Source organism: Myodes glareolus, chromosome X (assembly GCF_982192425.1).
Source record: "Myodes glareolus chromosome X, mMyoGla1.1, whole genome shotgun sequence".
Taxonomy (NCBI): domain Eukaryota; kingdom Metazoa; phylum Chordata; class Mammalia; order Rodentia; family Cricetidae; genus Myodes; species Myodes glareolus.
This window is the reverse complement of record NC_142053.1, coordinates 97,553,353-97,579,138: the sequence shown is the minus strand read 5'-3', so window position 1 is coordinate 97,579,138 and position 25,786 is coordinate 97,553,353. Positions and strand designations below refer to the sequence as shown.

The 25,786-nt window shown below is 40.2% G+C and overlaps 1 protein-coding gene across 5 annotated transcripts in view; it reads right to left on the bottom strand.

The window, feature by feature from the left end:
• Gk (glycerol kinase) overlaps nt 1-25,786 on the bottom strand; it is an 80,346-nt gene that overhangs the window by 15,053 nt on the left and 39,507 nt on the right. For 3 of the 5 annotated variants that reach the window (XM_085684719.2, XM_085684721.2, XM_085684720.2), the window contains 8 exons: nt 25,122-25,259; nt 22,495-22,604; nt 20,662-20,728; nt 19,573-19,590; nt 17,820-17,855; nt 17,020-17,087; nt 10,928-10,970; nt 10,220-10,300 (listed from right to left, as the gene is read on the bottom strand). In XM_085684719.2, coding sequence (XP_085540845.1) covers nt 10,220-10,300; nt 10,928-10,970; nt 17,020-17,087; nt 17,820-17,855; nt 19,573-19,590; nt 20,662-20,728; nt 22,495-22,604; nt 25,122-25,259 — 561 coding nt within the window. The remainder of the gene's footprint in view (nt 1-10,219; nt 10,301-10,927; nt 10,971-17,019; nt 17,088-17,819; nt 17,856-19,572; nt 19,591-20,661; nt 20,729-22,494; nt 22,605-25,121; nt 25,260-25,786) is intronic. The other 2 variants (XM_048449774.3, XM_048449776.3) reach the window with 1 other exon arrangement.

Genomic DNA, 25,786 nt, shown 5'->3' with positions numbered 1-25,786 from the left:
TCATCCACAAAACTACTGCAATGAGACACACTAAGAATGTAAGTATGTTTTATGTATCTAATCGCACAGGAAAAAAAATCTAGTGAAGACACAACTGATTATTCTTTGAAATCAATCACATGTCACATGGATAAGGCAGTGGGTTAGATCCAGGGGATTGGGAGGGAAAAATAAGGGTAAAAATGTAATTTTAGTCAGATATGAGTTGAGGTTTTAGTACTTAATTGCTATGTGATTTCAAATAAATTATCTAGACTTACTGAGCTCCATTTTTTTAACTACAGAATGATGGTAACTATTACAATACTTATCTAAACAAACAACTATGCCTGTTACTATGAGAATACATGTCAAGGTCCTTACTAAACATAACTACTTAGCTTCATTAATCTTTGTCAGTAGCATATACGATGAATACATGTATATGAAATGGCCCAAATCAGTAAATTCATTGAGAAAAGAAGTAGATTAATAGCTGCTAAGGTCTGAATGGGGCAGGGTTGGATGGTGTGGGGTAGAGCTGCAATGGGGCTTTTCTTTAGGATTCTGCAGCACTCTGGAGCTGTGCCATTGCTTGCAGAAATGTATGACTCTATGAGAAACAACAGATTCGCACACATGATAAAGGTAGATTTGGGGCTAGAATTGTAGCTTGTTGGTATAGTAATTTGCCTAGCATACACAAGGCCCTAGTTTCCATCCCCAGAACCATAAAATAAAGAAAGAGAAAGGTAGAAAATATTACCAAATAAAAAAGAGATGTTTCGGTGCTTGGGCCATATCTCAATAAAGCAATTATAAACACGTTTTAGACCAAGGGTTTAGCCCTATGGCAGAGAGCTTGTCTAGCATGTTTAAGGTCCTGGGTTCAACCCCAAATCCTACAAAAACAGACAAACAAACATATCCTGAAGGCAGAAAATACATCAAAACAATATTTAAGGATTTGAATTGATTGCTCTGAAGTCCCAACCATAACAGTCCCATGCTGTTGAGTCATTCCATACCAAATATCAGATGACATTAAGGTAAGAACCTGTTACCAGGGCAACTAAATGAATTTCACGTCGTCCTACTGCCCATCATGTTGCACATCTATTAATTCCAGCACTAGGGGAATGGAGTGTGGATGATCAGTAGTTCAAGGCCACCCTGGGCCAGTTAGTGACTTAAGAGGTCAGCTTGAACATGAGGTCCTCCCTTACATTAAGGAAAAACGCTGGAGAAATGGTCCAGATGTTGAGTACTGGCTGTTATTTCAGAGAACCCAGGTTTTGCTTCCCAAAAACCAGATGACAGCTTAGAACCATATGAACCTAAGTCTCAGGTGACCCAATGCCCTCTTCTGGCCTCCTTGAACACTATAAAAAAGTACGCAGGCAAAATACCCATATATGTGTGTGTGTGTTAAATAATAGTATGTTAAATATAGAAATATATAAAAATATAATATAAAAATATATTTAACATACATATGCAAATATATATGCTAAATAAGCAAACAAAATAAAACCACCAACCAAATGTTCCTTCTTAATGTCTGTTGCCAAAATGCAAATGAATCAGAGAATATACTGATTTACTCCACTAAGTTCTATGAGAAGTCACTATATATCACCACAAAGAATAACACAGTTTTTCCTTATACAATAACTTTATATGCAAAATTATTAAATGGTAAAGTAAATAAAAATAAAATTAAAATTAAAGTATATTTAACTCAACACATTAATGTAAAATTTAAACTTGTCATCAATATTCAAATCACTGAGTTCTTTTTTGTACTGAGTTTAAAATCTAAACTACAATTTAAAATTATTATTATTACTATTAACATGTGTGTGTTCACACACCCTTGCTATAGTATGGGTATGGAGGCATCACTTTCTGGAGTCATAAGATGGCCACCAAGCCTGTTACGCAGAGTTCCATCCCTGTGATTCACATGGCAGGCGGTGAGAATTGACCTCCCACATGCCATGCCATGCCGTGCATCTCCTAAATTAATAAACAAATGTAATAAAAAGGAAAAAAAGAACATAGCCGGGTATGGTGGCACACAGAGGCTAACCTGGGTACCTAAGATCTTGTTGAGAAATAAAAGTGACAAGAAACAGCAAAAGCAGCTAATCAAGTAATGCGGTTTAAGCAGAAGGGAAACCAAGGTTTTGAATACAAGGTGACAACACAGAGCATTATTCCAGATAAGCAAATGCTTTCAAAAGTCCAAAGCCACAGGGCCCACAAAGTGACTCAGTAGATGAAGGCACCGACTACCAAGCCTGAGCCAACTCGCAGAATCTACACACTAGAGAGAAGGGACTTCTCAAGGTTGTCCTCTGACTCCCACGCCTGCACTGTGGCATGTGGGCTCTCAGCCACTCAATAAAGCTTTGCTTTGCAGGAGTCAAGGAATGTTTCAGTCTAACTGAAGAAATACAGTGAGTAAATGATGATAAAAGTAGCTAAAATGTGTATCGAAACAAGAGTAGAATGTTTTGTTTGTATCTTGATATAATACGCAGTATGCTTTAGACTGGAAAGAAATGAATAAAAGTGACATAAACCTCTTAAAATTGAAATGAAAAGCATGTAAGGGTATTGGAGAGATGGTTAGCGGCCAAGAGCATTCGCTGCTCTTCCAGACCCATGTTCTGTTTCCAGCACTCACATCAGCTGGCTCACAACCACCTGCAACTCCGGCCCCAAGTAATCTGAGCCCTCTTCTGGCCTCTTGGAGCACCTGCAGACACTTACACAGACAAACCCACATGAACATAAATAAATGAATTCATTAAAATGAATTTAAACAAGACACACGGTCTTCTGAATTCAGAGGCAGGAGGCAAAACAGAGTGTAGTGTTTTGAAGTTGCACAGGAAAAGGGTACAGAAGAAACCAACAGGGTCGACCCAAGTTACCATAAAATGCATCCCAAATACAAAGATGTGACTTTGCAATGCCTCACCTACAAACAGGCCCTAGGGCTGTCTCAATGCATTGGGGAAGGTGCATGTAAACATCACCAGCTGCACTCGACGGAAGACTCAATAGAAAATTGAGGAGGTATTAAAAAAAAAATCAAAGATAACAGGACAAGGTGAATGTATTATTTACATTAGGCTGGCATTGCTGGCTAGCAAGCCCGACAAAACCACTTGTTTCTGCCAAGAACAAACCACAATGTCCAATTGTTTTTCCCCTGGGTTCCGAGGCTCAAACTCCAGTCCTCATGCTTCTAAAGTAAGCACCTTTACAATTGAGCTGCCCTCCTCCCTCCAAGAACGTACATTACAAAAGTCCCTAAAATGTTAATGGCATATGTTCATATTCTTAATTGATGTAGTTTTTGTAATTCCTAATGTTCATGCTCTTTTGTGATTCCCTGGTACAATGGAACCCCTAACTCACTTCTAGTCAGAGGTGAAGGATTATGCAAAGATGCGCGTGATTATGTGATGTAGGACCACTGTTCTCCCGCTGGGACTCCCCTTACCCTTTGTTCTTTAAGGAAGCTGAGGGCCAAGTTGAGAAGGCATGGGACCATAAGTGGCCTCTCGAAGCTGAGAGTGGTCTCTAGCTCACAGCTAGGAAGAAACTGAAGCCCTTTGTAGGAGCAGGAACTAGACTCTGCCAAAAGCCTTTATCAGGCTGACAGCAGATGAAATGCCAGATAAGCCCAAAGCCTCAGTCCACACCTAACTATAGCCTTCTGAGGTACTGGATAGAATACCCAGAACTGAGCAGAAATAATTGCGCATTATTTTAAGTCACTCAACCTTGTGGTAATATTGTGATATATCAAATAACTGGCTACTACAGAGGCTTCCAGCTAAAATGGACAATCTTGCACAAGAAAGATAAAAATCTCTGAAACAATAAATATTAACATGATAATCACAATGTAGAGGTAGACAGAGAAGCTAGTAGATGAATATAAAGAAGCCTCTAGCACTTATGTGCAGAAGGAGAAAAATACGGGCTTAACATAGGATTTACTTTTGTTTTTATTCTTTTACAGGATAGAGGGATGGAGAAAAAAAGTCTGGCCTCTGAAAGTCTATGATGAGGTTCAGCAAGCACTGAGACAAGCTGTCCTCTGACCTTACACCCAGGCTATGTCATGTCCACCACAGCCATGTGCGTTCTCACACACACACACACACACACACACACACACACACACAAATAGTTTTTAAAAAGCCTATGTCTTAATAAGTAAATTCAGAACATAGAAGTCTCAAGCTGTAAGTTGGGACAAGTTCATGGCCATATTACAGGCCCCCAAAAGGAGGTTTGTTTTCAGAAACAATACTTAGAAAAAGAAGCGGAACGAGGAAAAGGGAAGCCTGGCTTCAGGAAGATAGTGTCCTACCGACAGATGATAGCAGGAAGACAGAGCCACATAACTGCCCTACTTTGTTCTACTTTCTTCCACCACGGGGAAACGTTTTCCAAACAGAAAGGGCGGGACACATTGAAATAGCTTGATAGCGGACTCTAGTCTCAGGATAGCACACAGATCGTGTTCTCCAGATGAACAGAGATGAAGTGAGAAGTCGGAGAGTTAGAAATAGTAAGCCTAGAATCACCTGCCAGCAGTCTGGGAGAAACAGAAAAAAAACTCGCTCTTGGCAATGAAGATGATGAAGACGCTCACATCAACGTAGTCAGCCATACTTTTAAAATGCTGTTTGTTTTAAGCACAGAGGATAACAGGCAAAAATAAAGGCAGATAAACCAGCAGACCCGAACTTAAACACAAAGGAGTACTCATGCGGACGAGACCTGAAGTGTGCCGCATGGTAAGACTGCGACTGCAAGCATGATGGTATCTCACTTCTTTCCCTCTGTGGGTCAAGACATAGGAGCGGCAGCCAGAAACTGCCTCCCCTCGAGGAAACTTGTCCGAAATGTTTTGTGCAATACAGGGAATACAATCAGGCTCGATGCTTGAAGTCAGAGGTTTGGGTAGAGCTCTACTTGTGTAGGGTGTGGAAAGTAAGCACTTGTCAACTTATTGCCTAAGCTTATGACCTAATGGAAGGTGATACTTGTAACAAAAAAATTTGTTCATAAAGAAATCCATCATAAAAGGTTACCCACAAAACTTAACATCTGGAATAGAATTCCTTCCAGTCTGACAAAGACCTTAAAATAAGTGCTAAAAAGACTTGAAAAAGCAAACTGGGGCATGACTTCCATTAAAAATAGCAACAGCAAACCCAGACATGATGGCACACATTTATGTTTCACGGATTTGGGAGGCTCAAGTAGGAAGCTGGAAAGTTTGAGTCCAGCTGGAAGTACAGAGTAAGGCCTTTTCTCAAAACAAGCAAGAAATTGTGAATCAAGAAAAAAAAGAAAATCAGCTAGATTTGAAAAACAAACCAAAAAATCCTTTTTCTAAAGAATATGAAATCAAAGGGATAAGCTCCGAGCCACACTGAAATGAGTCTATTCGTGAGCCTCTCCCCTGCTGCTGGGGTAGAACTCACTAACTCACAGTTACAAACTGTTGGCAGTGTGTAAGCAAAGAGATAATAGATACAATCCATGGCCTAGAAAGTCTACTCTTATAAAAACGTGTCAACGTGTATATGAAAACTGCAGCAATAAGAAAGAGTGAAAAATCAGCTGTCTCTCTATTGACATGGGTAAATTCCCTAAGAATAACGCTGAGTGAGAGAAGTCAGACCAAGGAATTCAGGGCTCAGGCTCACAATGCACATGTTCATGCTGCTTTGTCTTTCCCCACCTCCTCTAACGTCTCAGACATCATCATCATGTAAAACCAAACTCTAGTGTTGGAGGTGGCAGATTTGTCTTAGAACTCTAAGTAAGCATAGGAAATGATGACACTAAACGTTAGAGTACTTTATCTCAAGGGCCAGAAAGGCCAGTGTGACTATGCATGGCAGGAAGGGGATCTTGAAGGTTGCTGGTGTTCTGCTACTACACTCGAGAAGAGATGACACCATATTCCCTTTGTAATAATTTGAGAAGATGCAAAGTGGGGTTTAATTCTTTTTTATTATATTTTTAAAGCAATTTTAAGCTTAAATATATTTTATCATATTCTTCTCCTCTCCTAATCCATCTTTTGAGAACTGTTTATTTTTCTTGTATGGGTGTTTGACCTGCATGTAGTACCCTTGGAGGCCAGAAGAGGGCATCAGATTTCCTGGGCCTGGAGTGCTGGAATAATGGGGTCGGTCCTCTGAGAAAGCAGTCAATGCTCTTAACTGATGAGCCATCTCTCCAGCCTTAATTCCTACTTCTTCAGGTGGCTTAACATTTCACAATGCAAAACCAAATGGATTTTATGTATTATGTATTTCAAAGACAGAATTTAGAAATGGAGGGTAGATACTGAGTAACTCACCAGGGATGCGGCACAGAGAAACAACGAGATTAAATATATATAAGCATGGGCTGAAAGGTTAAAAGATTCATCCACTAGCAACTCCAGAAGAAGGAAGTAATGGAGTAATATTTGAAGGGATAATTGCTGAGAATTTTCCAGATCTGATGATAACTTGGAATCCAAGTACCTAACAGGATAAATGAAAATAAATCCAAACCCAGGAACATACAGCAAAGCCCCAGAGCATTGGAGAGAAAGAGGCGATGCTAAAAGCTCAAAGGAGATAAAAGAAACAATCTTTACAGGAACTCCATTTAAACGGACAAGACAGCAGAGCTCTCCTTAGTGGCCAGCTGTGGTGGTTCAGACTGTAACTCCAGCACTCACGGGGCAGAAGGAAGAGGATTTGGAAGTTGTGACCTGTCTGCGCTGCATAGGAAGACCATGTCTCAAATAATCAAATGCACCATAAGGGATATAAAAAAAACTAGAAATTTATACTTATTCCAAATGAGGTCAAAATAAATAAAAGCCTAAAAAAGAATGGGCTTACTATCCTACACTCTGATTATGAAAGAATCAAGAACAAAATCAAAATTTGAATGGGGACATAAAAGGAACGGAACCAAAGAAACGATGCTGGGGCTGGGTGTGGTGGCATATATACATAATGCCAACATTTGACAGGCTGAGGCAAGCATACTAGGGACCCACTTGGGTTACAAAAAACGAGTAGGCCTCAAAACAATGACACTGGATATGGAAATGAATATAATGGGTCAATAAATATGATTTACTCTCAACTGTGAAGAAAGCTACTAATTACTGCATATTGAAGAAAATGAAAACTTTCAACAACAGAATTCAACATGATGAGCAAAGTTTCTAGGAATACAGCATTTGAAATCCTCATCATGGTTGAGAAACATTTAAAATATTAAAAATTTATATATATATATGTGTGTATCTATGTATATAAATATATGCTTTTAGAAAACCTTAGTAAATTATTTTTTGAATGTAAAAGAAAAAAAAATCACTAAACTGAAAAAAAATCTAATCAGTATTACTCTCAAATCGGCAGGAGAATGAAGGAAGACTCCGGCAGCTGGATGTGGCGGCTCATAGCTAGAAGCCTTGCATTTGGCAGGAAGGCTTTCCAGGCCATACAGTGACATCCTAGCTCAAGGATCAAAAGCAAAAACAGGGACAGGGGAGGAGCAAAAGGGTGAAGACAGACAGCTACAGTTTCAGTTTCTAAAGAGTGCAGAAAGTAACAAGTTAATAGCTTTGATTTCTAAGCCTCCCAACAATCTGTCAAATTAAAGGCATGATTATTATATGTGTTGAAAGACTGTCAAAAACGAATTAGTATAAATTTGGTAAGTTTTATCAATCTAGCACTATTCCTCTTTTTTTAAGTTTGTTTTGTTTTCTTAAAATATCTGTTAATGGACAAAAATGTAAAGATAAAGGGGGGATTCTGCCTACCAATATTTAAAAAGTTTTAATGGGCATGTGTGTATGCATATTATAGCAAATGAAAAGTAACTTAGACAATAGCAGAATAGACCCGCACAGTTAATTATCTTGAAAATAAGAGAGAAATGAAGCCCTAGATGAGATTAACTGCAAAGTTTTTATACAAATGCACAGCGGAGCAGGCATGGCTTGAGAGAGAGGATATTTTAGCACTAAGAACCAGTGGTATAAAGAAGTTATTGGACTAAGTTAAATAAACTGTCAGGCCAGAAGAGCAGATGAATGCTGTGGTGAGGGCCACACGCCACCCTGCTGAGTATATGCTATATCACATGGAGAATATCTTTCTGATCTCTGTGATGAGTGGTGATTTGGAATACATCTAACACAGGGAGCTCAAAACTACCAAATATGTAAGTGATACCAGGGCAGCGAGGCAGTTTTAACCGGGTGATTAAGACCCAGACAAACTGAGAGATGCCTCCTACCATTTGAGACCTACAGATGACCTAGCCCCATTGCTAGGGATGCTCCTAAAAAATGTTTGGAGCTGGAGAGATGGCTCAGCGGTTAAGAGCACTGACTGCTCTTCCAGAGGTCCTGAGTTCAATTCCCAGCAACCACATGGTGGCTCACAACCACCTATAATGAAATCTGGTGCCCTCTTTCGGCCTACAGGCAGGATACTGTATAAATAAATAAGTAAATCTTTAAAAAAAGAAAAAGAAAATGTTTGAAACTGGGTGTGGAGGCACGTGCCTATAACCCCATCCTCCAGGAAGTAAAGGCAGGAGGGTCAGAAGTTCTAGCTCAATCATCCTTAGCTACATAGGAAATTAAAGGCTGCTTGAGATACACAGGCCCTGTCTCAAAAAAAAAAAAAAAGTCAACAGCTTGGAATTCTGTCTTTTCAATAATAGCCTTGGAATTCTATCTTTTCAAAAGAAAAAGGAGACAAGAGAAAGATTTCACACTGGGTGAGAAGACTAGGTGACCCCCATCCTTGAGGCCTTTTCCAGATCTAAAAATACCGAAAATTCTGTCTCTCGTACAAGAGCAAAGAAAACATATTAACACTACTACAGTTGCTGCGACAATTATGGTAACCCCCAAACCACCTACTTTTATTTGAACACTGCTGCCCCGAGCATTCTCCAAAGTGAGGAATAAAGAAGAAAGGGGCTCATGGGACTTTACATCCCAAGAAGTGTTAAGCTAGCGTTAATATGCAGATGCCTTTGTCTAAAGAAGAGGGGTCGAGACTGCTGTGACTATAGTTCAGATAGGATACTTTGCAGGTTCAAGTCTCTGGGCCCAACCACTAGTGGCACGAAGAAGGGGGCTGTCGGCCTACCATCTGAGAAAATATTTTAACTATGACTAGAAGGCTAAGCCGTTGACTAGATAATCATCAGGTATTCTAAGAAATGAGTTCCAATAGTCATCAGGTAGTCCCTCCAATGTTATACAGAGTTATACAGAGTTAGGAACAGAGCTGGGCGGTAGACACCTGCTAGTACACATGCCAAGACGTGTTTGACTTTACAGACAAAATATTACTTCTGTGACTTTAAACCAATGTTTTGGTCTTTTTGTTTCTTTTCATGATTCTGGAGCCTGAATTTGGGATTCAGCTGGATCCTTGAGAATGTTAGGCAAAGTACTTTGTCCCTGAGTTCTACCGAGTCCTTTCATGTCCCTTGTATCATGTCCTATGATTTAGAGCGGCATAGTCCATTATAATTTGCAAATGCACCTGAAACACAGTTATTCCTGGGATAACTGGGACAAATCGCCTCTCTCTCTTTCTCACACCCATATGTAACATGATACTATGGAGAGACAAGTAAAGACAGCTGCTCTGCCCTTTTCTGCCCAAGGATTCACTATGCAACACTGGACATTTTAGTGACTAAAGAGAGAGTTTTAAGCCGAAATAACTGCTAGAGCCAGCCAATCCCTGCACTAAACTTCAAGGATAGAAAATGTGACATTGCACAACAGGAAAATAATATCCCCAAGGTGACAAAATCAATTTGTACCAACAACTGAGGAGATGGTATAATCTTGTCTCATGGAAGTCTTGACCCCTAGTTTAGTTCGAGGTTCTTTCTACCTAGTCAGAGGCCAAAAAAGTGCAACTTAAAACATGGTAATTTTTCCAGGTGTGGTGACTCATGTAATTGCATAAGAAGAAGGACTTCCACGAGTTCATGGTCAATTTAAAAGGACAATAGAGAGTTCTTGGCCAGCCAGGGATACATGACAAGATCCAGCCTCAACATAATACCTCTCCCCACAGAATGCCTGGCAATTTTCATTAACTAGGAATGTATGCCATATCACAAGTACTGATTGAAAAGAACTTACTTCCAATGCATAATACACAGGCTTGTCTCTGCCGAGTTTATAAGCCACAGTGGTCAAAAGACCATGTTCAGAAAATACACACTGTAGGAAAGAGAAACAAAGATTTTAGTGTGGAAAAAAATGTAAAGGATAGTATAAACCTTTTTTTCTTTTGAGACACAGTTTTACTGTGTAGTCCTGGCTAGCCTAGAACTCACTAGACCTGGCTTGCCTTGAACTCACAGAGATCTACTAGCCTCTGCCTGCCAAGTGCTGGGATTATAAAGGCATATACCACTATGCCCAGCTTCAATGTGAAAAAAATTTCAAGTTATAACAGAATGCTTATTCACAATAGTTTCATCAATAAAATAATAATTACTAAAACTAAGTCTTAGTCAATAGTAATAAGAACACCCTCAGACTGCTAAAAATTATTACTTATTTCAAATTAGATTTTCACTAAGAATCTGACATGTTACTAAATCTAGAATTTCCATTAACACAATGAAAAGAATAGTAAAAAATTAAAAAAAGCACAGGACTCTTATTAGAATCCCCCCAATTTCATGATTTTCATCATTTCTATTGAACCAAGTTAAACCATGATAAAGTTCAAGTAAACGATGAAGACCCAAAAAGCACACTAATAATGAATTAGATTCAAGCATTATGTACATGAGTGTAATGACGACTTTTTATCAATGTGAACTTAGAAGAAAAACCAACCTTATGGCCTGTGTTACACAGTAAGAAGCACCCTGTTCCATACCTATAGGCAGAGGAAGAATGAACAGCATGACAATTCTATCAAAAGCAAACAGCAAAATATTAGTACTACCGCTCATCAAAATGGACATTTAACCTAGTACAATAAAAGTCATTTTATGAAGCCTTCTAAAAAGTATTGAAAGCCAACAACTATAGCGATATTTTATTTGTACTTTAATAAATAAAGCTTGCCTGAAGTTCAGAGTACAGTGCTAAGCCATTAGAGGCCAGGAAGTGGTGGCACATTCCTTTAATTCCAGGACTCAAGGCCACCCCGGATTATACAAGGTTGAATAGAAGAGAAACAGAGCTCACACAAAGGCGATCCTAGCAGTTGGGATACCATGCCTTTAATGCCATCACTAGGGCAGTAGGGACAGGAGTGACGTGGCTAGGTAGGGAGAAGAATATAAGGCGGGAGGAGACAGGAGTTCAGTGCAGTCTGAGCTTTGGTGGGGAACACTGCAGTCTACATTCACTCTGAGAGCAGGATCACCCCTTTGAGTCTTGGCAGAGGTAAGAGCTCTCTAGTAGCTTGGCTGCTTTGCTTTTCTGATCTTCAGCTTGAACCCCAGTATCTGTCTCTGGGTTTTTATTAGTCGTGCTACACACATCACACACTAAATATTCTTCTTAACAGTATTTTTTGACAAATTAGTCTAGAAGGAAATATATTGAGATTAATTAATGGGGAAAATGCAGGTACAGGATTTAGCATTTAGTCAGTCGCAGGCCAAGGGCGTGTTTGTAAAATAGGACTGAAATACAACAAATTCTACATTCAATTGCAGTTAAATTCCAACCAGTCCTCACTGGGAGAAACAGCCTGACTAGCAGCCATTCACTAACGAGTTGGCCAGCTTAGCTCTATTACTAATCACAGCTATGAGCGGAGAAACACCACTATGTTCTGGTGGGGTCAAAGGATAAACATCGAATAACAGAAGGTATGGCCTGAAAACTAGGACAAAAGTGACCAACAAGGAAAAGCCATTTAAGGCTTACTGCTCTCATTGTCTCTGCAGGATAATATATCCCAACAGTGGCAGAATAATCAAAACCAGAACTCAGCATTGCTGATATGGAAGAACTGAACTGACTTTGTGGCGGTTTATCGCTGTAAGTTTTGGACAAGCTTTGGACTCTGTCACAAATCAGACACTTGGACCTAAGACAGTTTTGACTTGGGTATGCAAGATCAGTTGCTAACCCCAACTGATATAAGTAAGGGTCACGGAGAAACGGCTTTCTGGTTTGTTGTCGTTTTTGCTTTGTTTTTTGAGACAGGGTATCTCTGTGTAGCCCTGGTTGTCCTGGCCTGGAACTTGCTCTATACACCAGGCTGGCCTCGAACTCAGACAACAGTCTGCCTCTGTCTCCCGAGTGCTGGGATTAAAGGCATGCACCACCACCTCATGGCTGAGAAACAGTTCTAAAGTGAGAGAGATAACAAGGCTACTATAGCCACTGTTGACTCTGTCGAAACTTCTACTTCCTGCCCCACAGGATCCTATGTTATGTGCTACCATGGTTATAACTGTGTTGGTGCCTAGCCTCCAAGCTGGTAGAAGGATGATGGCAGAATCTATTACTGTTACTATGATGGCTTCATTTTTCTTGGGCCATAAACACAAACCATGTGCATTTTTCCTGAAAAATATTTTCTTCATACACCATAAGGGCAATAGTTACTTCAAAATATTCTCTTTCTACCCAAGTGGATTTTTTTTTTGGCTTGCTCAGTGAACAAGTGACATGTCCAAGAGGTATGGGACTACTGAATATTTAAGTTTGCACAGATACTTGTCGAATACACTAAGTGTGAGCAATATATTTACCACCGAAGCACATGGCTTTCTCTACTTCTTTGCTGCCCAATGGAAACTGATTATGGTTTTTCATGTTGGGATTTTATTAAAAGTAGAAAGAAAGGCACTCAAGAAAAATAAAAGGATATTCAGGAATATGGATGAGGGCGTCTCAAAGAAGAGTTGCAGTTTACTAAAAGGCATTTCAAACAGATTTTATGCTGCTTCTATTAGATTGTGTAGCCCTGGCTATCTTGGGACTCTCTATGTAGACTAGGCTGGCCTTGGAACTCACAGAGATCTGCCTGCCTCAGCCTCTAGAGTGCTGAGATTAAAGGCATATAACAACCTGATAATTTTGTGTTTTTAAAAAGCAAACGGTCCCAGCACTTGGGAGGTAGAGGCAGGCGAATATTTGTGAGTCTGAGGCCAACCTGGTCCATAAGAGCTAATGCCAGGACAGGCTCCAAAATTACAGAGAAACCCTGTCTTGAAAAACAAAAGAAAGAAAGAAAGAAAGAATGAAAGAAAGAAAGAAAGAAAGAAAGAAAGAAAGAAAGAAAGAAAGAAAAGAAAACAAACAAGGGAGCTGGAGAGATAGCCCAGCAGTGAAGAGCACTTGCTGCTTTTGCAGAGGACCTTGGTTCGATTCCCAGCACCCACATGGTAGTTCACAACAATCTGTAATGCCAATTCCAAGTTAGCTGATGCTCTTTTGATTCTATGTGTGCTAAGCATACATGTGGCACACAGACATACATGTAGGCAAAACATTTACATAAAACAACATAAAACAACTTATACTGGGGCTGGAGAGATAGCTTAGCAGTTAACAGCTATCTTAACCGCTTCTTCCAGAGGTCCTGAGTTCAATTCCCAGCAACCACATGGTGGTTCACAAACATCTGTAATGAGATCTGGTGCTGTCTTCTGGCCTGCAGGCAAACATGTAGACAGAATACTGTATACATAATAAAAAAATAAATCTTAAAAAAAACCTTATAGTTAACTCACTTCCTATTCCCTGTGTGTGCGATACATAACTTATCAGTGCTACAAATATGTTCCAAACACAGCATCTTTTACTGGACCCATTCCTTACTTTAGCTAATCCTAACCCTCTGTTCCTGGGTCTTCTCCCTTGACTCTCCACAGTGGCCTATGTATCCCTGCAGTCTCTCTTTCTGTTCCCATCCTCTGAGTCTGCGGTAGTAGGATATAATGGTTTATACCACGGGTTCATGGCATCTAGCTTCTCCTTGCTTTGACCCAAGACTGTTATCACATTAACTGAGAACTTCAGCCACACCTAAATACTACCTCATAAATGTTCAGAAGTTATCCATTTGCTATCAAGGAGAAAAAAAAAAGAACAAAAATCAAATAAAAAAAAAAAGGAAAATCTTGGCCCGAAATAGCTTTATGGCATGGCTGTTAAGGTATGAATGAAATATCCCTTGCTGGCTCATGATCTGAACACTTGGTCCCCAGCTAGTGATGCGATTTTGGAAAGTTATGGATGCTTTGGGAGGCGAGGCCTAGCTAGAGGATATATGTCACTGGATGTATGCCTTTGAAGGTTATACTAAGTCCTCAACATCCTCTGCTTCTTCCTTCTGTCTGCCATGATGGGAATTTCTCCAATACATGGCCCGGCCACTACACTGTTCTTCTAAATAGCACCCACCCTCACAGCCGTGTTTTGTTTTTTACGCTGAGTAGCTCAGGCTGACACGGAGCTCCCCATTTAGCCCAGACTGTCTCCCAATTACCTGGAATGCAACTCAGAGCCACTGCACTCATCTTGTCTTATTTTCTGCCATTTTCCTACCCTAAGCTTCGCTACATTCTCTATACTAAATCTTCCTATTTGTATTCTTGGTAAGTGTCTTTTGTGCTCTCCAGGGCTGCTCATTCATGAAAGCACCTCCCTAGCAGCATAATGGTTTTATTTGCTAGTACCGGGACCAAGTTCAGGAGGCAGTAAATGCTAGGCAAGTTCCCTACTCTGAGCTAGATGCTGAGCCATCATCATTTATGATTGTTCTGGCCTCACTTTGAAAGCCAACAACATTACTCTAAAGTTTCTTATGTCATGAAAGCTCTAGTTTATACACCAATAACTGGATATTTTATATACCAATAACTGGATATCTGTGTTGTTTCTCCTCAGGGTAAGAAATGTGAGATCGAGATCATATGATTTGTTGTTTCCCTTCCCCAACCTGCAGTCACTACATTATTACTTAAGTGTAATTAATTTATGGACTTGCCTGACAATGGGAAAGAGAGAAAGGCTATTTTACTGTGTCCCTACTATGTACTATCTATTGTGCTAGGTCATGGTCAGATGGAGATAGCATCTGATTTACTAGCATTAGTGTTCTTGGCAAAGGAGGAAAGGGAAAAAAAAACAGCCTAGCTTTCTATGACTCCCGATTCGGTTGCTGGAACACTGATTCAAAGAAAATGTTTCCACACTTAAGTTGACTCAAGAGTTCCTTCATAACCTGAGGTCATCACAGCCTACAAGGAATTCTCATATATCCTCTTCCCAACAAGCTTTCATTCAAATGAGTTTACTCACTCACACGAGAGAGGCTGACTCTCCTGGACAGCATTTATTTTAGGACTGCTAGATATTTCATTATTGGCAGAGAAAGAACTTAATTACGTCAGTCACAATTAAAGAAGTCATCATGGTAGTATGCGCCTGCAATCCCATCATTATTATCCCAGAAATAGCAAGATAAAAACAGGGGCATCATAGTAAGCCCAAGGATATACTGAGCTATAAGAGACCTTGTCTGACAAACAACCCAACCAACCAATAAAGTATCTGATGAGAAGGTATAATGATACATGCCTATAATCTTAACACATGGGAGACCGAGGCAGAAGGATGATACGTTTCAGGGCAGACTGAGATGCATAGCAAGTTCCAGACGAACTGGGCTACACAGCAAGACTCTGTCACTCTGTCTCCAAAAAAACAAACAAACAAAAAAAACAAAAAAACAAAACAAAAACAAACCAAGAACAACAACAAAAAATCCTTCAAAACCAAAAGAAAAGAAACAACAAATTCAAAACCAATTAACCAAAACCCTTGATGACAGACTTAGAACAGACAGTAAAGCATAGTAGTTTAGAGCCACAGCTAAGGAATACAAATATTGTGCCTCTGAATTACTAGATTTAGGACATTACATAAATTAGTTATTCTCTCTAAATCTTAGTTACCTGGCATAAAATAGGAATAAAAGGATTCCTATATAATAATATTTATGTGAATTGAGTAATATCTCAGGTATATGAACCATTATATATAACACAATAGCCATTGTCTGAACATGTGTTATAATTGTCACTATTACTTCAGCTCTTGGGACATATTGTTCCTGCCATTCAATATGTCATGGGGTAGGGACTTTTTTAATAAAACAAATTAAGAGAAAATAATATGAGGAAATATTATTGAGTCTCCATTTCTTTCATCCTTTCTGTTCCTCATCAGTGGAAACACTTCAGATGAGGGAGAAAGCAAGACAATGGTATTAAATATCCTAAAAAAAAATATACTCTGAGATTGGTTATAGGTAGAGAAACCTGAGCAGGACAATACACTGAAACTTATAATTTGTATTAGGGATTTTTCTCATTTCTTCACAATGCTACCAATCTAGCTTTAAAAAGGAACAGATATGAACTCAGGGTAAACAACAAAACAAAATCCAGAAATGTAGGGAGCTGAGACAGAGAAATTTCCATGAATTTCTGACCAATCTTAAGCTACCTAGTGTGAGGTTCAGGAGGTGAGAGTCAGGCCCATCTCAAAACTACCAAAACCAAACGAAAAATGAAAGACAAAATCAGAAAGGGGGGGTGTAGTTAACTTGGCAGAATGCTAGCCTAACGTGCATGAGGTCCTGGGCTTAATCCCCCAAACTGCATAAAACTGGGTGTCATGACAGATGCCTATAAATCTAGTACTTGAGAATTTAAGACAGGAGGATCAGGAGTTTTGGGCCAGCATGGGCTAAGAAGACTCAAGGTAAATCAGGAGTTTTAGGCCAACATGGGCTCAGAAGACTCACGGTAAAGAGAGAAAGGGAAAAACAAATGATAAAAATACTGTGTATGTCCATACACAGTCCCTGAAGCATTGCAGCTTGGCTGAGTTTGAAAAACATGCCCTCACTTCCTCCTTTAAGGCACCAGGGGAGAGGAGGAAAGACTCACGTGTTTTTGGCCTGTCCATCCTGGAAGCACATTTGTCCCACCAGAGCAGCAGACTGGTCCCCCAAACACTGAAATGATAAATGACAAGAAAAAATACTGAGCCCTAGGTTTACTTTTGTGGATTTTAATCCACCAAGGAGTGAAATATCTATGCCTTACATTTCCTCCCATTGGCATTCCTCCCATTTATTAATCAAGATAAAAGGTATAAGAAGGGAGAGTTAAAATTCTTTTTCTCCATTTTCCTCCCTTCCTCCCTTCCTCCCTCCCTCCCTCCGTCTCTCTCTCTCTCTCTCTCTCTCTCTCTCTCTCTCTCTCTCTCTCCCTCTCTTTCTCTCCCTTCCTTCCTTGAAACATAATCTCATATAATGCTGGCCTCTAACTCAGATGTGCCTGAGGCTAGACTTAAAGTTAACTCACCATGTACCTGAGGCTAGACTTAAAGTCAACTTACTAAGTGGCTGAGGCTAGATTTAAGTTAACTCACCATGTGCCTAAGGCTAGACTTAGAGTTAACTCACTATCTACCTGAGGCTAGACTTAAATTTAGCCCCCCAAAGTGTTGGGTGTGCACTGCATCTCCATACCAGACTTCAAATTTCCTCAGAAGATTTTCAGCGACCCTCCCTGTGCAGCAGAAGAACAAGAAGTGGCCGGTGGCACTCCTCTTACTTGCCCTCCCCAGTTCAAGGAAAGGTGGAAGGATTAAGACGGAGAGGGGAAGCCACGGCAGCATAGGATAGAGGTAGAGGTGAGATGGGGGGGGGCATGACAGGATTCTATTTGATACTGATACTTACCCCAGATATTGGCACACCTTCCAAGGCCCCAGCTTTCTGATAAAAATTTTAAAAAGGGTTAGGAATAGTCACAAAAGTTTGGCTCTAGTAACATAACCGCTCTAGGAACAAACAAGAGCAACATGCCGAAGGATGTGAGCGGACAAGACAACAGCAAGTGTTTAGCTACATGAGCAGGGCAGAGACAGAGACTTGAAGTAGTCATAGTAGCGTTGGAAAAGGAACATGAACACTGGACTAGCAGTCAGAAGACATGGGCTCTACTGGTTAGTCAGTGGTAGGCATCAAGCAGGCTGCTGAATCGCTCTACACAACTTCTTTACAAAACGCCACCTGGGCGATGTGATCGCAGATCAAAATTAGTGCTTCGCTATCATTGCTGCAATTATGAAACAACCAACATATTTGTAAGTAACTATCAAACGAGCGTGGAAAATAGTTTCTGGAGGCCTGTGTTGGATCAACTGCTTTGAAGAACCAAGAGTGCTTGGATTCTAGACATGTACTCAAAAAAAGTTCAATTTAGAAAAGTAACAGTTAACTTATGAATGATGTTTCTTATTTCAATTGGTATGGCCTGCAAGAAGCAAAGTGAGATTTTAGTGGGTGCCAAAACTTTATAAAATAGTTTTTGAAGAAACATCACAAGGCAGAGGATATACTCGGTGCAACAGTTACTACCTAGCATATGCTGGGCCCCAGGTCTGGTTCCCACGGCCACAGCAGGGAAACATTATGTCAGAGCAATTTCAACTGATATTAAGGAAGTAGAGAAATTAAGGAATGTAATCCTGAAAAGGAGGAGGATAGCAGAAAGAACACTAAATGAAAACCTTCAGACTTCTCCTTTGCCTACCATTTGCTAGCAAATGGCCCTGGGACCTGTAGTGCCCTACCTGTTAACATGAAGACGATAACAGTAGTACCCTCCTCGTATAGAGAGATATATGGAAGCCCTTATCAAAACAGCCTCGAGATTCTTAATGTTTCTTTCATGCTTTCCGGTTAATAAAACACTGGCTAGTTTTCAAGGGTCGACTTCTGGTGCTAGGGCTCAAACCCAGCACCTACTGAAAAGTAAGTAAGTCCTTTACTGCTGAGCTACATTCCCTACCTAAGACCTGATGCTTTATTTATTGTATATATTCTTTGAAAATCAACCTGGATACTAATAAGGATTAGACTACCTTCGATCTTGATAATTCATTGTAAGAAGTCTATTTATCCCTTCAAAATGATCACACTTTAAAGCAATCTAAGGAGTGTTCAGGCATGTAAAGCGCTCTGTTTTCTTTATGGGGAGAGGCTTCTGGAGGATTCCAGGAGGTTCCTCTGAGGAAGCATGCAGAAAAAGTGACAGTGCATTTCCAACTAACTGGTCTGAAACAGTGGGCAAGACATCAGAGAAGATGGATATTTGGATATTAAAAAAACACTTCTAATTTCCCTACTACGCTCAAGACCAAAGTACGTCACAATTGTACTTTGCAGTGAGTAGTATCCAAATCTCCGGAAAACTCCCCCAGAATTTTAGAACCATTTATTTTAATCTTAGGGAAAACAAATAAACAAGAGTCTGCCTCCTCGAAAAATATAAAACATGACTGTAGCTTATAATATTTTGGAAGGTTAGGCAAATTCTAGATACATTTGTTCAGTGAATGGACTTGTGCTTGTCTGAAAAAAATCAATGGAAATGCACTGTATCTTTTCAAAACGAACGGGTGGCATAACCGGTGGGTAGCCTACTCACCAGACTATGAGAGATTTTCTATAGTCAGCAAGGGGGAGAGAGGGGGACAGAAGCATAATATTTTAAATGCAAGAGAAAACTAGGCCAATTAAATAAATGTTTTCTTTCTATCATCCTCTGAAGCTCTTTCAAAAATAGCCTCTTCTGCTCTGCCCCAAGCGAATGTGCGATCACTTCGGAACTCTGAAAGCGCTATAGCTGAGCAGTGGCTGCGCCTGCCTTAAGCAACTCCATGCTGCCCTAAAAAGCCCTCCTCGTATGCAGAGCACTTAAAATCCTTCCTCAAGCATTATCTAGAGCACCTGGTGTCCACTTCTATTTTTATTAACTGTCTGAATGGAGTTCCTACTGTTTTTCATGAAACGGCTAGCTTTGAGGCCTCCTTAAACTTATTCTTAAGTTTTATCATGAACTTCAGTTTTGTGTGCTTAAATACCAGTTCAAACCCTCCTAAAGGTTTCTATTCCTGATACTTGGCTACAGATTTTCAGTGACGCTAGGCACACTTACTTTTCTCCCTCTGGGAGAAATGAAGTGCCCCGTTATGGAAATTGCCTTAATGAGCAAAGCGATTTAGAAACAGACTCTTTACTTTCAGTTTCTTTGTTAAATTGTTCCAAACTGACAAGGAATGAGCTATATAACAATGGTTCAGCCCCTGGAAGGGATTAACTAGGGGAAAGAAGACCATGGATGGAGATAGCATTGTTCTAACTCAAAGGCAGACATCACAGCTACCACAGTTACTTGGAAGAGTAAACTGGCCTAAATATTCCCACACCACTGCTGAGAGTTAGGTTACTGATCAATAATACTTAAAAATATTAATATTCAAAAGACAAAAACAGTATTACTGAAAGAAAAGCCGACTCAAGTTTATAAATATAAAAACAACTGGTAGTAAGAACTTGAAGTTTTTAGTTATAAAGCCATTTAAAAACATTAAATTCTTATTTTACATACTATGGACATTAACAGAGAAAGTCCCAAATCCCAAACCATAAAACACAATAAAGTTGACTGTTGAATTCTAAACGGCAAAGGTCTTTCTTTTTTAATAAAATCCCCTGCCCCTACTATTGATTTTACCATTAGGCCATAGATCTCAGAAGAACTCCGGACATTGGGAAGAATTTCCATTGGAATTCCAAAAAATCTGAAAAATAAGAGCCTTGCGTATATAACACTGTTTTGAATAAACATGTAGAAACATTTTTAAACATAAGTAATTAGAAAATAGGTACATGTGAGCCTAGACTTCAATAGCGGTAAACATATAATAGTCAAGAGAACATGTTTGGGTATTTGACAGTCTAACCTTGAAAAACAAATCATTACAAATTTTAAAGCATACTCAGAAACCAAAGAACTTTTCTAAAAGAAGCTAATCCATAAAGGATACCTAGTACGACATGCTGATTCTATCTATGCGTCATGGCTATGTTTGGTGCAATGACTCAGCAGGTCAAGACACTTACTAGCAAACCTAAGGACCAGAGCTTGATTCGTGGAATGCAAAGGGCAAGAGAAAACTGACTCATACAGATGCCCTCTGGCCTACACACACACACACACACACACACACACACACACACACACACACACACACACACACACACTCCACAGCCCTTGTGTCCTTGAAAGGGAGTGTGTTCACTGACACCTGAAGTAAAACACAGGGAAAGAAGCCCGCCTGAGCCCCTCCCCTGATCTGTGGCAGGTGGGGGAGCTGACTCTGACCCATACTAACTGGAGCACCCCGGGAAAGTGGGCCTTGCATCTCAACTGGGCAGCACAGTAAAGCTGACCTTGTAGACAGGAGAGCAGGTGAACCAGCCCCCTTGGGAGCTGGGGAGATCTGGCCCAGCCCCTCGGCAAGGGAGAGATTCCAGCCCCTCCCCCACCACTACACACACACACACACACACACACACACACACACACACACACACACACTGCCTCTAGCTGCCTGTGGTAGTTGTGAGAGTTGGCCCTGAGGTCATAAGACCTAGAGAGAGCTGTCCCTGCCCCTTACTAGCCGCAGCACTGGGGAGAGTGGTCCTTGCCCCTCCCTGAGCAAACCTAAGGTGGGGGTTGGGGTGGGGAATGGGGAGTGGCAATGCTGGAGAGCTCACCCTGGTGATAAGGACCTGGAGAGCTGGTAAGGCTGACCAACCCTGCAGCTACCCAGGTCCAGAACCAGGGTTATGAGGTGGCCCACTCAACATCCACCCCCTCTATGGTTGAAGGGGCGTGTCCTGCAGATCCAAAGTTACAGGATCTCCATGACAAAGGGCAAGACTCCAAGAGGAGTCCCAGTGAGGCTGTTGCAGTAGAAACCAAACCAGAGGCCTCAAACCAGACCAAGGGCTCTTTGCAATGAACACTTGCAAGTAAAGCCATACTGGCAAAAGGTTATACTCTGTGATTCTCTGTGTACCACTACAGCTTCCATGATGAGATTCACACACACACACACACACACACACACACACACACACACACATACAGTCTTCCTCAAATTTTATTTTATTTTATTGGGGGGCTTTGCAAGGGTAGAGGGTGGATATGAAGAGATAAAAAGATGAATGAGATCGTGATGCATGATGCGAAAGACACAAAGAATAAATAAAAAGTTTAAAAAAAAACCCACTCACAATAGAAGCTGCCTGTGGTGGTGGTTCATACTTATAATCCCAGAACCAGTGAAGCTGATGCAGAGGAATCACTATGAATTTATTAGCCTAGACCAAAAAAATGCCCCCCAAAATAACAAAACAAAAACCCACATACAAACACAGACTAGCGTACTGTAGTTGAAATATAACAATAACTGTTAGTATAGGAAGATTTAGATACTCAGTAAATAATGTACACAAAAGTGTATAGGGAGACCTGCATTGAGGCCAAAACATAACTTACTCGCAGAGCTCTTTATCCCATTCCAAAGAATGAATGTTAAAAAGCATCGTCCTGCTTGCATTTGTTACATCTGTACAGTGGACACCCCCATTGATTCCTCCTGTCAAACTCTAGACAGAATGAAAGGGGCATGTTAACTCTGAACTAATCTGCAGTTGTATTTATATATTGCCAAGGGCAAATATTACCAGCAGAGCACATAAAAAATATGGAAGAACCAAACATTTCAATTTTCAAGGTTTCAGCAGCATTCGATAGAAATACAATCCGAGCTACACATGTAATTTTGAAATGTCTGGTAGCTGGACCTGCTAGATGGCTTATCAGGAAGAGGCACATGCTGCCAAGCTTGATGGACCTGAGTTGATTCCTGGAACCCACAGGGTAGAAGGAGAGAACCTGACCCCACAAGTTGTCCTCTGACCGTCACACACGTCATGGCAGGCACTCACCCCCCCCCCCCACATACACACAAATGTAGTTTTAAAAGTAGCTACATTGAAAACACACAAAGAAATAGAACTATAAATTGTACCTGTAATTCCTATAGTCATATTATTTAGTCGATATATTTAAAATAACATTTGAACATATAATCAATAAAATATTATTAATACATTTTACTTTCTATTTTTTCTTCAATCTGTAGAATCCAGTGTGTACTTTATATTCAGAATATACTCTGGATTGACAGCAATCAAGTTTCATAGCCTCATGTGGCTACTTTCATGCAATTCTAGTTAATTTCTGATTTAAAAAAAAAGTTTTGTTTTTAATCTTCTATCTGTGGAAAATTCAGAGTCTTATAAAATTTGACGAGGTGGAATGTTACCTCCAAAGGTTTACAGAAAACCTTTTACATGCATGTTTTCTCTTTCAATTACACATCTTTTTGTGCACATCCTGAAAGCAGAGTTTTAAGTCCTCTATAACACCTTCAGAAGCAATGCTGACATCCCTCACATGGAAACAATAAGAGGTAAGAAAAGAACAAAGAGAGACAAACAGCATCCCACTGGGCATAGTATCCCAAAATGTGCCCTCCTGTCTGCTGCAGCGCCTAGCTCCCATATGCTCCGTCATTCAGCTTTGAGGCAATTGCTAGAGCTACTCATTCAACTGTGACCGACATGTAAGAAAACAGTTGGCCTCTACAGAACATAAAGTATGCATTCCCTGGCCAAGTACAGGACAGGGTGGAGAAGGCAACCCTTCCAGGAAGTATTCTGAAAGGCCTGCTATAAGGAGTCCATAAATGAGAATAAGACAATACTGGCTTGATGCTCCCCCAGATGGTGAAAAAGTTCCTCATATAGTTATTAAAGCATTTGTGGAGCAATGTGTTTGGAATTATGTGAGCATAGTTGAAGCAAGATCAGCACCAAAGTGTAGGATCTTACAGTTGACCGACTCTTAGAGATGTTATCTACAGTATCGACTGCTTTGGGACACATTGACAAAAATGGCTATAATAAATGTAACAAGGATAAAAAGGGAGAGAGAATAGGAACCACAAAAGAGCATGTACTTTAAAGATATATGTTGTGGGGCTAGAAAGATGGCTCACCAAAGAATATTTGCTGCTCTTCCAGGGCACCCAGGTTCAAGCACCAGCACCCACAATTGAGTTCACAAGTGTATCAACTCTAGTCCCAAGGAATCTGACTCCCCCTTTTGGTCTCAGAAGACACAGCATACACATGGTGTATATATATAAGTATAGGCAAAATACCCATAAACACAAAATAATGAAATAATTTTAAAAAATCAAAAGATCTACATTGTAAGCCAGGTGTTAGAGCATACACATTTAATTCCAGCACTTTGGAAGCAGAGGCAGGTGGATGTCTATGGTCTACACAGCAAGTTCTAGGTCACCCAAGGCTCCACAGTGAAATCCTGTTAGAGAGAAAGAGAGACAGACAGAGAGACAGAGGCAGAGGCAGATTGGAAATCACTGGATACAGTGACACATGTCTGCATCTCAGGATTCAGGAGACAGATGTCAGAGGACTGGACAAGTTCATGTTTAATAGGGTCTATGCAGTAAACTTCAGGCTGGTCAGGTCTATATCCTGAGATGCTACCTCAAAAGGCCAAAACAGAAAAATAATGTGTCATATAAATATCTAAACTGTTCATTAATAATGACCTGCGTTCATCTCTGGACAGAACATTTAACATAAACTTCTGCTACGATTTTCTTTCATATTCCGGCATGATTTCACAAGAGAAAGCTATAAAACATTGACCAGGAAGGAGAAAAGTAGCTGAGGCATTTTTACTGTGTAAAATAGTTATTTCTTCCAAGAAATGGCTGGTGTGATAGAATGGAACGATGGGCATGAGAGAAAAGCTACCTAAATTACTTTCCCAAGTGATAAGAGCTATGAAATATGGTTTTGGTAATTACCTTCTGCTGTCACTCAAATAAAACAAGAAAAGAAAGAAGGGAAGCCGACAAAATTGCCTCTGAAATGGAGATAGACATCCTGCTGCTTTGAGTGGTTTTTCCTCAATAATGATGCTAAATTAGATTCCAAATGTTGGTCAAAAATAGTAGGTAGGACAGTTAAAAAAAAAATCCCCCAAAACAGTCTCTGTGCATACATTACATTGAAACATACCCAAATGAGCCAGGAATCAATGGTCCCAAAAAGCGCTCTATTTTCTTCAACAGCCTTTTGAACCTTTGTCACGTTGTCGAGGAGCCAGCGAAGTTTCACTGCACTGAAGTAAGTGCTAAGCGGAAGGCCTGTCTTGGACTAAAACAGTTATGAAGTTCGGTCAGGAAATTGTACTCACCACAGTTTAAATGAAATCTCTAAAGAAAAGAACTCAACAAAACACAAACTGACGAGTGGCTCGAAAAGCATCCCCATAGGCTTTCAAACGAAAGTACTTTTCCTCTCCTATGGTGCCGAAAAGCATGTTCATGACCAAAGAGCAGAGCAGCTATGTCTGCAGTTCGAAGAGTATCCACAAAAGCAAAGGAAAGAGACAACTAACTACATGACACATCACCTTCCTATTAGATAGTGACAGAGCAAGGTCGTTTCGCAGTAAACTGCCCACCTGCAGATCCTAAACCGAAATTCTGCACTTTACTGTTCTTCTCATGGTAGATTGTGAATTTAGCAGTAATAAATTAATAACAATAGCAAGAACATTAGTTTCAAACACATAATTGAATAACATACTATATCTATCTATACTTATAAATACATGCACAGACAGACAGACATAATCAAATAACAGAGTAATACGAACTTCGCGGAAAATAAATGAAGCA